The sequence below is a fragment of the Sphaerodactylus townsendi genome, linkage group LG02, assembly GCF_021028975.2.
Source record: "Sphaerodactylus townsendi isolate TG3544 linkage group LG02, MPM_Stown_v2.3, whole genome shotgun sequence".
Taxonomy (NCBI): domain Eukaryota; kingdom Metazoa; phylum Chordata; class Lepidosauria; order Squamata; family Sphaerodactylidae; genus Sphaerodactylus; species Sphaerodactylus townsendi.
Window position 1 is genome coordinate 140,481,176 of NC_059426.1, and position 14,276 is coordinate 140,495,451.

Below are 14,276 nucleotides of genomic sequence, written 5' to 3' on the forward strand. Positions count from 1 at the left end.
AGGTTGATTTTATAAAAATCCCACAAAGTGGTGATGTGGCTCCTCACAACTCCAGGGTAACATGCTACCTCCAGTCCCCTTAACTAACTTGCCATCCAGAGACCACGGGAGTAAGTCTCTAACCCTTCCAAGCCTTAGATCAAAAGTCAAGCCTGCAAGGTAGAAACCTTGCAAGCTGAGTTCCAAAAAAACAATTACTCTGGAAGCTGTGCTAAAATACTAGATTCAGGACAAAACCCCAAGAACAGCACAACGTGTTAGTAATATGATTTATTAAAGGAATGTGCAAAAATGTAAGCTGTCAGAGCAATGAACAGCAAAAATAAAATAATCGAACCAATCAACCAAAGCAATTTTACAGTCATTGGTTCTCTAATTCTAGACCAGTCCAAAAAGAGTTTCAAAGTCCAGATGGTCTAGTAAGACCCACCTGGTCAAGAATCAAAAGGTGACAAAAAGACAGATATAATCCAGACAAAGCACCCAAGCCAAAAAGAAATATCTTCCTTTATGCTGAACGGCCCACATTGGCCTGATTCTAGTAGACCAATCAAACACATTGCTATGCAGGTGACCTTAACAAATTACGTATGTTGCTAACAGAAACTCAGTTGCTCTTCGAAACTGCAATCAGGGAGAGAAATGCATATGATTTCTGTGCAAGCCTCAACCAACATCTCTAAAAAGAAAAGAGACTGTCTCTTGACAGGTAGAGTACTTGCTTTTTAAACAAAATATCCCAGGTTCAGTCCTTGGCATCTCTAGTTAAAGGATCAAGCAGTATATGATACGACAGACTTATGCCTGAGACCCTGGAGAGTGGAGACTCACTGCCTGTCTGAATAGCCACTACTGACTTTGATAGATCAATGGTCCTACTCAGTGGAAGGCAGCTTCATGTACAGATGATATGAACAGTGCCTGTTTAGGTTTTGAGGGAAGTTAGGCAGGCAGTGCCTGGGCAGCCTTCCTTCACTCAGAAGAGTTCCCAACCCCTGCGCCACCTGCCCCACATTCATGTCCTTTCCTCAAGAGCACTGGCTGGTGCTTGAAGCTCAAAGTGGGGCTGCTGGGAGTATGAATGCTGTGCAATGCACCACCCACATGCACTTCCCTGTCATGCTGGGAAGATAGGACCGTGACTAGTGGAACACTTGAAAGTGATTGGGTAGGGAAGGGCACATATAAACATTGCAGGAAAGGTGAAGTGGGAGGGTCAGTGACAGGTGGCCTCGCTAGAAGCCCTGAGCCCTGGCAGCTGTCCCACTTCAGGATATGCTGCTGCAGCCCTGCAAATAAATTTTTCTATGGAGTGCTGTGGGGTTTCCAAGCTGTATGACCATGTATGGCATTTTCTCCTGACGTTTCACCTGCATCTGATCCTTTGATCCTCTGAAGATGCCAGCCACAGATGCAGGCCAAATGTCAGGAGAAAATGCCACAGGAACATGACTATACAGCCCGGAAACCCCACAACACTCCAGTGATTCTGGCCATGAAAGCCTTAAACAATACAAAATTCTCTATATTGATATGTGAAAGAGAAAAATAATGTAAGGAATGAAGAAGAAGAAAGAGTTACACATGGGGAATGTGTGGTGGCAAGGCAATAGCTTGGTGGAGATAAAGTGTAGATAACTGGGGAAGGCAATGGCAAACCACTCTGTTAACATAGTCTGCCTAGTAAATGTTATGATGTGGCATCACCCAACAGTAATGATCTGGTGCTTGCAGAGTGGACAATTTTACCTTTTAAAGGCAGCAGGACAATGTACTGCCTTAGGATCTTCCCCATTTAAATTATTTATACCGTCCTTTAAAAATGTTTCGCACTGATAGTAATTTCTAGAATCAGCCAAGTGAAGATGTTTGTATGAGATTGACAAGCCCAGATGTAGCACAGGTAGCAACCCAATTTAAATGAGATGCTGTGAACATGCAAAGTGCCAGAAGGTAATGATTTTGCTTTCACATGCACCATGTTTAAATCAAACCTAATCAACTTGACTTAAAAATAGTTTTCCATTTGTACCAGTTCTGGATTTTACAGGAGGGTGGGGATCAGATGTTTGCCTTTTCTGCAAAAAAATGTTTATTTATACAAATATTTCCAGACTACCTTTCTCCACACCAAAGACTTCAGGGTGTATATCACAGATTACAGTGGTCATGAAATCATCGCAGTGAATCCATATCACTGCCAGAAGTGTTTTTTCTTGGGTTGTACAGATTATCTCCAGTTTTAATTTTGTGGATAGCAGTTGCAAGTGATGGGAGTAAATTATAATTTTCAAGAGTAATGCCAAACAGACAGTAAAAGATGGAGACATACTTTTGGCATGGCTAAAGATGCTCCAAATTCATTAGCTCTCAGGTACACTGTTTCTATCTTTCTATCTGGACATCATTTGGCAAAAAAAAATGGCACACAAAGCAGACTTTCTTGAAAATAGATTGGCCAAAATCTTCACCTATAGGAAGCAGCCTAGGACTTGAGGCCTGGCCATTGTGTTCTGCTTGCTGATCTAGGATTTGTGTTTTTAAAAAAGATTATTCTCATCTCCTCTTTTTCAACCATGAAAAGAGGTGTTGATTATTGCAAAATTACATGAGAAGTTATACTTACCATTGATGTTCTCACTTTCCACTCTCCAAGGCCAACGGGTAAATACACAAACCATTTTCTCCTGGCTAGCGCTTCTTATGAATATTGCATCAGCCAGCCACAGTCTGAAAGTGAAAAACTCTACAAAATTAATGTATTGTTGAAGGCTTCTTCGACGTCCGGAATCTTCACTTGGGTGGTGTAGGAGGAGCCTGGCTAAATAGGGTGAATTTTAGCTTAGGCATTCTCTCCTGACGTTTTGCCTACATCTGTGGCTGGCATCTTCAGATCCTTCAGATCCTCTGAAGGTGCCATCCCCAGATGCAGGTGAAACGTCAGGAGAGAATGCTACTAGAACATGGCCATACAGCCCGGAAACCACACAGCACCCAAATCTACAAAATTATTCTGTGGCTGCCCATCAAAATTACTCACCCTTTTATGGATGCACTAAACAACATCGTCCTGTTAGGATCATACATGGAAGAACTTCTAACTGCTATTAGCAAATGCAAAGGGGGGAAAGACATATCTTAGAATGGTGTGAATTTAGACAAGAGTACTTTCGGGATCTGCTGTTTGACCATTCTGCCTTCATTTTGTGGCCTCAGTCTATCTCTTTCAATCCATGTGTAAGGATCTCAGTCGTTCTTGTTTCCCTTACAGCCTAACCTGACCTTGAAGGAGATTCTTTTGGCCGGGCGTCCGGCCAGGACCTAAAATCAATCCTTGTGAGAATGCTGATCTCCACAAGCAGATACTGTAGCACTCCGTGCTCATGAGAATCGGGGTGAGGGCTGGGTTAGTCAAAGACATTATAACCTGTTGTTTGAGCGGGGATGCTCATTCCTGCCATGTCGTGTGTGTGTGTGCTTTCCAGGATGTCTGAATAAACGGACTTATAACTCCAAAGTCCTTTATTTCTGGAATTTTATGGATGGTGCAGAATCTAACTGATTTTTTCTTGATCTGTGTCGGACTAGTAATTAAACATGCAGAGATTGAGTACTCTTTTGACCAAAAGTGTGGAAGGCCTATAGCCCCTGATAGGCGTCGCTCTCCTTTCCAGGAATTCGAGATCCGGGAGGATGATCCGTTTTCACGGTGCCTCTCTCCCACCCTGGGTCCAGTTCTGAGTCTGTCTTGGGGACGATTCAAGCATGTAGGTTCTGACTTCGCAAGGATGCATGACTCTGGGGGCCATTCCATGGATTCTACTGGTTGGGATCTCCGGCCTATTTCCACCTAACGTAGTGGATTACAAACCCCAAATGCAGCCATGGGTCCTGAGGGAGTTCTGGGATGATCACTTACATTCAAGGGTTGCTACACTCCAGTGAATCCAATAGAAAGGTTCCTGACAATGGTGACATTCCGAGATCTCATGGCATAGCACCTGTTTTGTCCCTGCCTTGTTATACAATGAGATCAGGCCAGACTGACAGATCTGGAGGTCTGGCACCACCTCGGCACCAAACTGGAATCTAGGTGCCTGTAATGGGTATAGAAACTGGAGTGCCGATGCCGAGCATGTCCCACCAGATAACCTGGACCTCCCGATCCTGGGACCCACCCGCACCCCAGCACTGGGATGCGCGATAGCCATGCTGCGGGTCTCCCAACCAGGTTCCAGAGGCTGGCTGAACCAGTGGGAGGAGGAGCCAGAATCGGGTAAACGCCATCCCAAGTTCCAACGGACCTTCCTGAAAGCAAACGGTAGAAAACGCAAGCCTGAAGCTGGACCCGTGTTATAGCTGTGCCGGGTCAGTAATCGGGTCAGAAATCTACCCATTCGCTTATTGCAGCAAGTGCTTTGGATCAGTCCAACCACTGCTGGACATAAACATCAAAGGCCCAACCTGAGAAGAAACTAGAATCTCTTGCAGCTGCTCTTCTGGACCCAGAGCCTATAGGGGGAGACAGGCACTTGACTGAGAGGGTACAGCTTTTTGCACACGCATTCAAGATGCCTTGGCACATTCTAAGCATGAAAGGGAATGGCTGAACGTGGGAGCAAAACTTCAATGGTATTTGGCAACGTGAGATTTCGGTTAGAGCCCTCCCAGCTTGGTGCTTCACTTCACCTCCAGCACTGCCTCCTCCAGCTTTCTTTTCAAACTGTGTACCCCTCCTCTCAACTCCCCTGCTCCTCCAGCCTACTCCCATCCCAAAAGCAAACCCAGCAAAAACCTCTGGGCATTTGACCAGAGTCAGACAAGAGGGTTCTATGAAAGACTCCCCCATCCCAGCTTGCTTTTTCTTGATGGAAAAACAAAGGCCCAAACTTCCTTATTTCTCTTAGTTCTGCAACCCTTATGCCCATAGTGCAAGAATGACTTATATCGCTCTGTGCACATGCATATTTCACAGGGTCGGGTGTTGGGATGGGGTGCCGCTGAGTGGTTTCAGGTTTCTTATGAGTCTAGGGATTCACACCTGTGGACGAAGCAGCCTCCCAGCAAGTATTCATTGGGCAGAACCAACAATGAAAAACGAGCATCCAGATAGTAAACGACCAAATAGGCAACCGCTTTCTCCTTTCGGTTGATTTTGCTCAGAATCGATGTTTTTGAAGTTGTGTGTAAAACTCCCAACGACGTGTTTTTATGAAGTATTTTTCAATGGTTTTAAACCTCGTGTTTGTTAGATCTTACTATCCTCTGCAAAATGCTATGATTTGACTGGAGTCAGCTCTTAGGCTGCTGCCCTCCTGCCTCAAAGCTGGCGGGTTTTCACGCCCAAACCAGCCAGCCATGCCGCCTGCCCTGCTTCCTGCCTGGAAGCTGCCAGGACTAATGCCTTGTTCACGCTGTGCCTCCCAATGCTCGAGGTATTCCTGGGGTGGGCTACCTCCCATGCTAACCTGCCCTAATAGCAGCTTCCCTCCTCCTGGGGGGGCTTCCCAGACTCCTGCCTTCCTGAGCAGCCTCCCATTCCCAGCTCTGCTGCACCCCAAGGACGCCCAAAGCCATTCTGAGGAGGATGTCAAAGAGGGAAGAAACTGCTTTTAGTCTTTCTTTTCAGCTTTCAGTCCTGGATCTTAATCTCTCCGATCCTCGCAGAGTGGAAGCAAGAAAGCGCGCTTCAGCTATCATGATTTCTTTAGACTTCCCTAGCTAGTCCTGAAGTAAAATATACGATTTTGGTCTTAAAATGGACTCTCGTGTCAAGTTCCCATCTCATTCCTGAGTGAAACCAAGAGGTCAGGAACTTGCAGACCCAGTTCCCTGGTGTGAAGTCATTCCTTTCTACCCAAATGGACGGGAGCCCACTTCCCAGTGAGGTCCACCGTGTTCAAAGTCCCAAAACCAACAATTTCTCCTGAGCTGCAGAACCATCACAGGGTGTAGATGGTCGGCTCCTGGCCCAATTGCAAAGCACTCCATTGTTTTGTGGTATGCCATGGCTACTTTTACATCAACCAACCTTTCGCTTGGAAGGAGCTAATCCTTCAATTTCAGATCCCCCCCCATGGAGATCACATGGCTGGGGGAAGATCCATCGGTAGGAGGGGAAGCAACCATCACTAAGAAGCTAATGTACTGTCAGCTCCCTCTTGCTGTGGTAGAAATCCCTACAAGGACAAGACCTATCTAGAGTTTTCCAGGAACAGGAGTGCGCATCAGTTTCCCATAGAGAGATGCCACTGGGATTAAGATCTCTGCTACAACCCGGAGCCCACTACCTAAGGGTAGGATCTATCAGATGAGTCCCACTGAGGGAAAAGGGAGTCTGCTTCTTAGATAAAAAAATTCTAGCTCAAGGGTTTCCATAATAATACGGGCGAAGCCACAAAACACACCCATGCCGATCCGAATAAGGTTTTTATTTGTAAAGAAAGAGGACGGTTCGTTAAGACTGTGTACTGATTATCGTGGACTAAATGCTGTTTCCATCTCCAACAAATATCCTTTGCCCTTAATAAAGGACCTCTTGATGCCCTAGGGCAAAAGGCCGATTTTTACCAAATTGAATTTTATGGAAGCTATCGTTCTCAGACTGGAGGGTACCTAACATTTAACAGCTGCACCAGGCAATATGAATTTAATAATGCCCTTCATTAGCTAGCCCCAGGGGCTTTCATGGTCTCTATAAACGGCGCATTACATGATTTATTGTACAAGGGAGTAGTCGAGTATTTGATGATGTTTTGATTTCACCACAGACACTGGAAGAGCATAGAGGCTTTAGTCCGGGAAGTTTTACAACGCTACTTGATAACTCCTCTTGCCAAGTTGTCAAAATGCTGTTTTCACCAAACCTCCATAGACTACCTGGGCTATCGAACATCCTCTGACGGTTCAGGAAATGGACCAAGCAAAGTGGCTGCAGTGGTTGACTGGCCTGCCCCCACCAATAGAAGGGAATTGCAATCTTTCTTAGGCTTTGCTAACTTTCATCGTACCATTCCCCATTTTGCCAAACTTGCCTTACCGCCACTGATCTTTTACGCGACTAAAGGGATTCTGCCGCCAAGCCCGGGCCCTCCCTGGTCGCAGGAATGCTAATTACGCCGCTCCAGCAGCTGAAAACAGCTTCACAACTGAGCCAATTCTGACACATCCCCGACCCTGAGCTTCCTTTCACGTTTCACGGATACGGATTGCTGGCACCGCCCTCTTGCAGAAAAAATAAAGACAATAAATTGGTACCGCGGTGCTTATTTATCCAAAAATTTCTGGTCTGAACTAAACTGGACTGTCGGAGATAAGGAAACCGCTGCCATCAACTTATGCGTTGAGCACTTTGGCTTCATTGGTTGTAGCGGATGTACCTTCCAAGCTCCACCGGATCATAAAATTTGGCTGGGCGCTTCAATAACTTCAAAATGTCCGGGCTAAACAATACGCGGCTGATTTTTCTCTCGCTTCCCACGGTCCATTTTTTCCTCGCAAAAGCAATAAGCTGGTTGATGCATTGTCCCTCCCCGGGAGGGGAGACGATCCTACGGGATATTCCACGCTAATCGCTCTCCCTCCCAGCTAGGATTGGCTGTCACCTCGCCACAACTTTCTTACCGCCACCCCCCCACCGCCCCCCAGCCATCGCCTCCCCCTCTTCAAGAACTCAAGGAGGCGTGGATTACGCGAGCTGCCAACAGAGTGAAAATCCATGCACAGCTGGCGCTTTTGAGTGATGGTGTCTGGAAAAAGGTGTTGGCACGCTCCTCCTCCCTCCGGAAGCAGGTTCTTCAAGCATGCCATGATGCTCGCCAGGTTGCACTTCGGGTTTGTGAAACTCCTTCATCTAGCTCCGGCCGCCAGTTTTGGTGGCTTTGCGCAAGGGACGCTTGAGTCTTGGCATTAAAGGGTGTTCCATATGTGCGAGGCTGCCAATACCGGAAAGCCTCTATGGGTTACTGAAACCTATCCCCGCGTCTCCCGACTTCTGGCATGTTATTTCAATGGATTTTATCACTGACTTGCCGTAACAGTCACGGGAACACTGTGTTGTGGGTGGTGGTGGATCTCTCTTTCTCCAAACAGGCGCATTCTATTCCTGCACCACCATACCTTCAGCTCCCCAAACTAGCCCGGTTAAACGCCATTCAACACATCTACCGCTTCGCATTCCTCTCCTGAGAAGGTGGTAGGATCGTGGCCCCTGCTTCTCGATTTTGGAAGGCTTTCTCCGGAGTTGTTGGGAACTTCACACCAGCAGTCGCCGCCTCTACCACGCTCAAAGTGACGGGCAAAGGAACGGATCTAACAGAACACCACTAGAGCAATATTTACGCGGTTATGCCAAACTACCATCAGGACAACTGGTGTGAATTGCTTCCTTCGCAGAGTATGCTTACACAATGCAGTTCATATAGCAGCCGAAACCGGCCTGCGAAGTCTCTGGCCGAGTCCTTCCCCGCCGCGTCTCCAGCTGCCAGCGGAGGTATTGCAGCCACCAGAATTCAATCAATGGATTTTGTCACTAGCTGAAGGCTGGAAGTCAGTTCAGTCTACCTTAAAACAGGCCCGCTAAGAAGCCCAAAGTTTCAGGCAGATAAACACCGCCAGAATTCCCTTACGGTCGGAGCTTGGGTTTATTTGTCCACTAAAACCTTCAAGACGCATAAATACTCAAAACTTGGCAGGCAAGAAATTGTGGGTCCTTCCAGATTACAAAAGTGATCAATGATGTTACTGCTCTACCAGATCCGCCAATTCACTAAGCAACATTCATCCCGCCTTCCATTCCAGTTTTGCTCAAGGAGGCCTCCCGCCAGATGCCTGGCACGGTCTCCTGAGACACCCCGCCAGTTATAATTGATGGAGATGCAAGCATTATGAAATAGACGCTTATCCTGGACTCTCGCTTTTCGCAACGCCATATCTGGTGTCATGGGTTGGCTATTCTTCTGCCGGCACCAATGGGTGTATAAGGAGATCATCGATGCCCCTCTTAATTGCTGCATTTCACCAAGCTTTTCCTCGACAAACCGGGAGGGGAGAAAGAGGAGATTCTTTTAGGAGAGGCAGAGTGTAAGGATCTCAGTCGCTCTTGTTTCCCTTTACAGCCCAATCCCTGACCTTGAAGGAGATCTTTGGGTCAAGGCCCGCCAGGACCTGCACCAACCTTTGCAGGAACGCTTATCTCGGCTGTTGTGATAGTAGAATTCGCTCTCATGAGAAATCTGGCAGGATGGGGCTAGTCAGCATTATGTCCGAAGTTGTTTGGCGGGGATGCCTGTATTCCTGCCATGTCAGTGTTTTCCAGGATGTCTGAATAAACGGACTTATAATCAAAAGCCTTTTTATTTCTGCTCTTTGGAATTCCTTACACCATGAGAATAACACCTCTGCTGTCAGCTTAGTAAAACCTTCCTGGCCCATACCCAAAGAACTATTTACTAGAAAAATTACATAAGCTTCAGTTGAAGAGTGTGCGCATGCAAGACAATGGAGGTTAAATGGGTCTGGAGAAAGGTAGGAGAAGACCTCATTTGCATGATTGAATTTCAGTCATGGAGTATAATGGCCAGCTAGGTCAGCCATGAAAAGGAGAAACCTTAGCGCAAAAGGACAAGTCAGAAAGATGAATAAATCAGGACAGTCAGCTCCACGGATGTTATTCTAGGACACTTTCAATTCAATCAAAGCTACATACTCTGATTTCTCAGCCTCAGTCTCGTCTAAATGAAGGGATCTTCAGAGATTGCAAAATGTATAACCGAGGGTAACTATTATAATGATGCCCTAATACCCTGATTCTGAGTTGTTGAGGAAATAACTTCTATGGTAAAAGATCTACGTATGTAAAAACATATTTTACTGAATATTAAGATGGATAAGCATAATCTGAAAGGCTTCTATTTGCTTTTGCAGAGCACTGTTGCAGGAAATATGGATTGCTCTCATTACTGATGTCTCAATATTGATGTCAATATTGATATACTGCTCTCATTATTGATGTGACACTCCATGCCTTGCTCCTGTTTTTGTTACCAATTGATCAGGATCTATTCTTTTAAGGTACAGTTTCACAAAGTAAAGTACAGAGCTCCTGAAGATGCCATTTAGGAGTACCATATAATGTGCTGAACCAAACAGAAATGTGGGAGATAGAGGTAGATGGCCTAATAATTTTTCCCATTACTATAAAATCCTAGCAGAGATGCTCTCTTTCTTCCTTTCTTAGATTTATCTCCTGATCTTACCACAACTCAAATGTGAATTTTGCTCTGAATCTAGGTCCTTATAAGATTATTCCACTGCAACTTTCTCTTCAGATTGGCCTGAGGCATCAGTAACATTCCTCTAGCCTATTAAGATTGAGGTGGAATCTTGCCTAATATTTCCATGAGTGAAAGGATGGGCAATTTGCAGTGTTCACCCATGTTGTTCCTGGGTACACGGATTCCTTCCCCTGCTGTTTCCCCAAAGACAGCATTGGAGGGAAAACATTTTGAGTTGTAGTAGTGGTTGGAAGAAAATCAGTCTCCATTGACAGCAGGACCCAAACACTTAGTTACAATCAGTAGAAACATCCTGGTCTCTATCTGGTGAAAACTACCCTCTCTTTCATGTGTGATGCATACATTAGCATATAGGCTTTGATTTTGACTGCTCAGGGCAGTTGTGTGAATCACCACCTTAATAACAGAATCTGTGCAGCAAGATGAAGTCACCCAAGGATAAAAAGAAGAGAATAAGTAGAGGGGATTAAGGACACTGCTCTGTGGGATATTGTTAGAAAGTCAGAGAAAGGAGATGTAGTTGAAAAAAGATGCTGAAATAATAGTTGGAGTAAAAGGTTATAACAATATCTCCTCATATCATGTACATCACTTAAATGACTGTTTATAGGTGCTATTACTGTGTACTGAGTGGTAAATTAATTTATCTGCTAACAATTATTAAAGCATTAATCAGAGTTATATACTGCCACTATATATAGAAGGAACTGATTCCTCTGATGAAGTTTCTGACACTGCTAGTTGAGTAGCCTGGGCAGACAAAGTTCCTGAATGAAACTTTAATTAAAATGTACTGACAGTGCAGTGATCTCTTATGCAACAGTGAAAAGTAGTTCCCAAACAAGGTCAACCTTTCTACGATGCCCACACCATCCCCTGTTCTGTAGGAAGGTAGTATTCCATGCTGATATTGGTTCCTTCTAGGTTGTTAAAGGCATCTGAAGGACATTTTCTGTTTAAATTTTGCACATGGCTGAAATCATGCCATTGACCTTTCCCCTGAGTGACCGTCTCCCTACCCTAATAAAAGTAGCTGAAACAACCTTTTGATACCAGAATCCATGCATTACTTGAAAATAGTATTATGATGTTTTTAAAAAATTACTTTGTCCCCACAATGGGTTCTACCTCAGATTGCTGCCTCCAGACTGGGAAATTCCTGAAGATTGGGGGTGGAAGGAGGAGTTTGGGGAGAGATGGATGCTCAGGAGGGAAGTGACTACAGGAGCTGAAATTCCTGAGCCTGTCCTCCAGGGGAACTGGAGTCTGGAGATGACTTGAAATTCCAGAGGACTCCAGACATCACTGGAGTCTGGCAACCCCAGTTCTGACTTTTGTTGTACCCCCAGCACTGAAATCCCATTAAGGACATGTCCATACTCAGCAGTGCCTAGTGGCAGAAGTTCAGAGTCCTCTGATCCTGAAATCCATTCCTGCTCCCAGTTATGCCAGCCAGTTAATTTTTGGATTCTTCAAAAAAAATTTCATTTGAAAAATATTTTTGACAGTAAACATGAATGTGAATCCAGTTACAGGCTTGGTTATAGTTACTGGTGTACAGTTGTACTATAGTTACACAGTAACTATAATACAACTGTACACCAGTTAAATTACCAGCAGCTACTTCTGTTGGGGGGTTGCCAATACTGGGATCCCAAGAGCATTGTAGCTGTCTTCTCTGTTATTCTGTTCATTTACTTGTCTGAACTGGCCATGGCAAACCTGCCACAGTGGTGGAAGAGTATCAAAAGCCTGTCAAGTACAGAGCTGTGGTGATGGAAGGTGCCAACAAGTCACAGCTGACTTATGACGACCCTATAGGGTTTTTAAGGCAAGACATACAGAGATGGTTTGTTGTCATCTGCCTCCGTGTGGACTCAGAGAGTACTGATAGAACTGGATACTGGTCCAAAGCCAACCTGCCAACTTCAGGAGGAGGAGTGGAGAATAAATCCTGGCTCTTCAGAGTCAGCTGTTCTTAACCACTACAACACATTGACTCTTATGGCCAGAGTTAGCCTTGCCTTTTGCCTGCTGCGGATGGGATAATCTTCACCTTTATTGTGAAAGACAACTTGTAAAGTAAAAGAAAATCATAACATAATAAATATAATCTTCTCTTACCATACATAATTTCCTAAGTGGCGATCAGTCATTGCCTTCTGACAACGAAACCCCACCACCAGTATTCAGCATGCAGAACCCTGCCCAACTTCCCTCAACCCAGCAGCAAGCCCAGCCTGGCAACCAGCATGGCAAGATGCCACCCTCCCCACTGGGCCCACCGACGCTCTCCCCACCTGTGACAACCCTCCCGCTTAAAGCATAGATCTTGTTGAAATTTTCCTTTTACTATCATGTTTCATAAGTGCTGAAACACTGTAACAGTTCTTGAGGCAGTCTTTTATGAATGTATGCCCCTCAGCAATTTCATATCCTGATGTTGGGCTCATTTTTTAGTAATTAGTAATAGCCTGATTAATAATGGTGGTGAGAGCAGCAATATATCCATTTTCTTAGGAACTGGCTGATGCTTCAAATACTTGATTAACTTGTTCTGATAACCAGATGAACATTCCTAGTAATCAAATGAAAAGTCAGGGACCAAAAAAGGTTCAGACTTGAGTCACAGGCAACCGAAATATCTCACTTCCTGATAATTAAACTAACAATCGTTCAGGAAGTTCTAATTAAATGTTTAAAGCATAGTTTTAAATCATGGATTTAGGGCCAATCAATCTATCCCTTTATTAAGGAAAGTGAATATTTTTTTCTATCAATGTGATTGGGTATTCTCAACTTATTTATTTTTTTTGCCATGAAGTCACAGTAGACTTATGGCCACCCCACAGAGGTTTAAAGGCAAGAGATGTTTGGAGGTGGTTTGTCACTGCCTGTTTCTGCATCAAGTCCCAGTATTCCTTGGAGGTCCATCCAAATACTAGCCAGAGTCAAAAGCTGAGAGTGAGTGACTGGCCCAAGGTCACCCAACAAGTGCCCATGGATTTGTGAGGATTTGAACCTAGATTTCCCAAGTCCTAGTCTGACACCTTAACCACTGCCACCACACTGACTTTCTTCTCAGCTACTGGGGAGTAACAAGATATGGCTAGTTCAAGTTCAAAGGCTATCTGATTTATTTGCAGGACTCCTCAGCTATAGGTTAGTCATATTATCCTAGTCACAGGCCTATAGTGCCATGTATAGTATGTCGCCGACAGATCACATGGAGAGGTCTATGCCAGTGAAAGCATAACTGTGTATTCTCTAACAGTATTACAGTGATGTGAATGACCAATGTGAAAGCAGTATGATCAGTGAAGTAAATTTCTTCATAGTTTCTAAAATGGTTTGCTGTACGCAAAAACTGGATCTCATTGATAAGTAGGGCCGCTTTCAAGACGGTTAGATAAAATTTCACGCCGCCAAGAGTTCTGGCGGCGTAGCGCAAGCCCGCTCGGCATGAACGGCTAAGTGGAGGCCGGTAGACGGTATGCCTTCCACACGGAGCTTCTTCGTTTCATCAGGTGTTCGCAGCCATTGGCGTTGTTCGCCATCGCCCCCTCCCACCCCCCGAGGTCGGAGGACAGTGTGGGCGGGCCAGGACGCAGCAGGCGACATGACGAGGACACCGCAGTGGGGCGGACGGAGACAGCGCTCTTCCTCGGGCGGCGCTGTTCGCGACCACGCCAGCTGAAGACGCGCCTTCCCCAACAACAACCCTTTAAAGGTTGTTGTTTAGGTGGCCTGACGCCTCTGGGGAGGGAAGCTTAACGCCGCTGCTGCTGCAGCAGCGGCCAGGCGAACGGCGCCTGGGGGGCTGGTGTTTTTACCGCTTCCCAGGTCAGTCGCTAATGGGCTATCGTAAGGAAACGCCTAGGATAGTTGCTGGTAGAGAATTTTAAAAGGCAGACACTGCAACCCTAGCAGTGGAAATGTTCCGCTTGGCAGTAGAGGTTACCCTATTTTTCTAAGTTGTTT

At 45.4% G+C, this 14,276-nt stretch overlaps 1 protein-coding gene across 1 annotated transcript in view; it reads left to right on the forward strand.

The window, feature by feature from the left end:
• Positions 1-13,683, forward strand: part of LOC125426363 — a 142,775-nt gene extending 129,092 nt beyond the window's left edge. Inside the window, exon 3 of the mRNA XM_048484619.1 lies at positions 13,570-13,683. Coding sequence (XP_048340576.1) covers positions 13,570-13,683 — 114 coding nt within the window. The remainder of the gene's footprint in view (positions 1-13,569) is intronic.
• Positions 13,684-14,276: the final 593 nt, after the last annotated feature.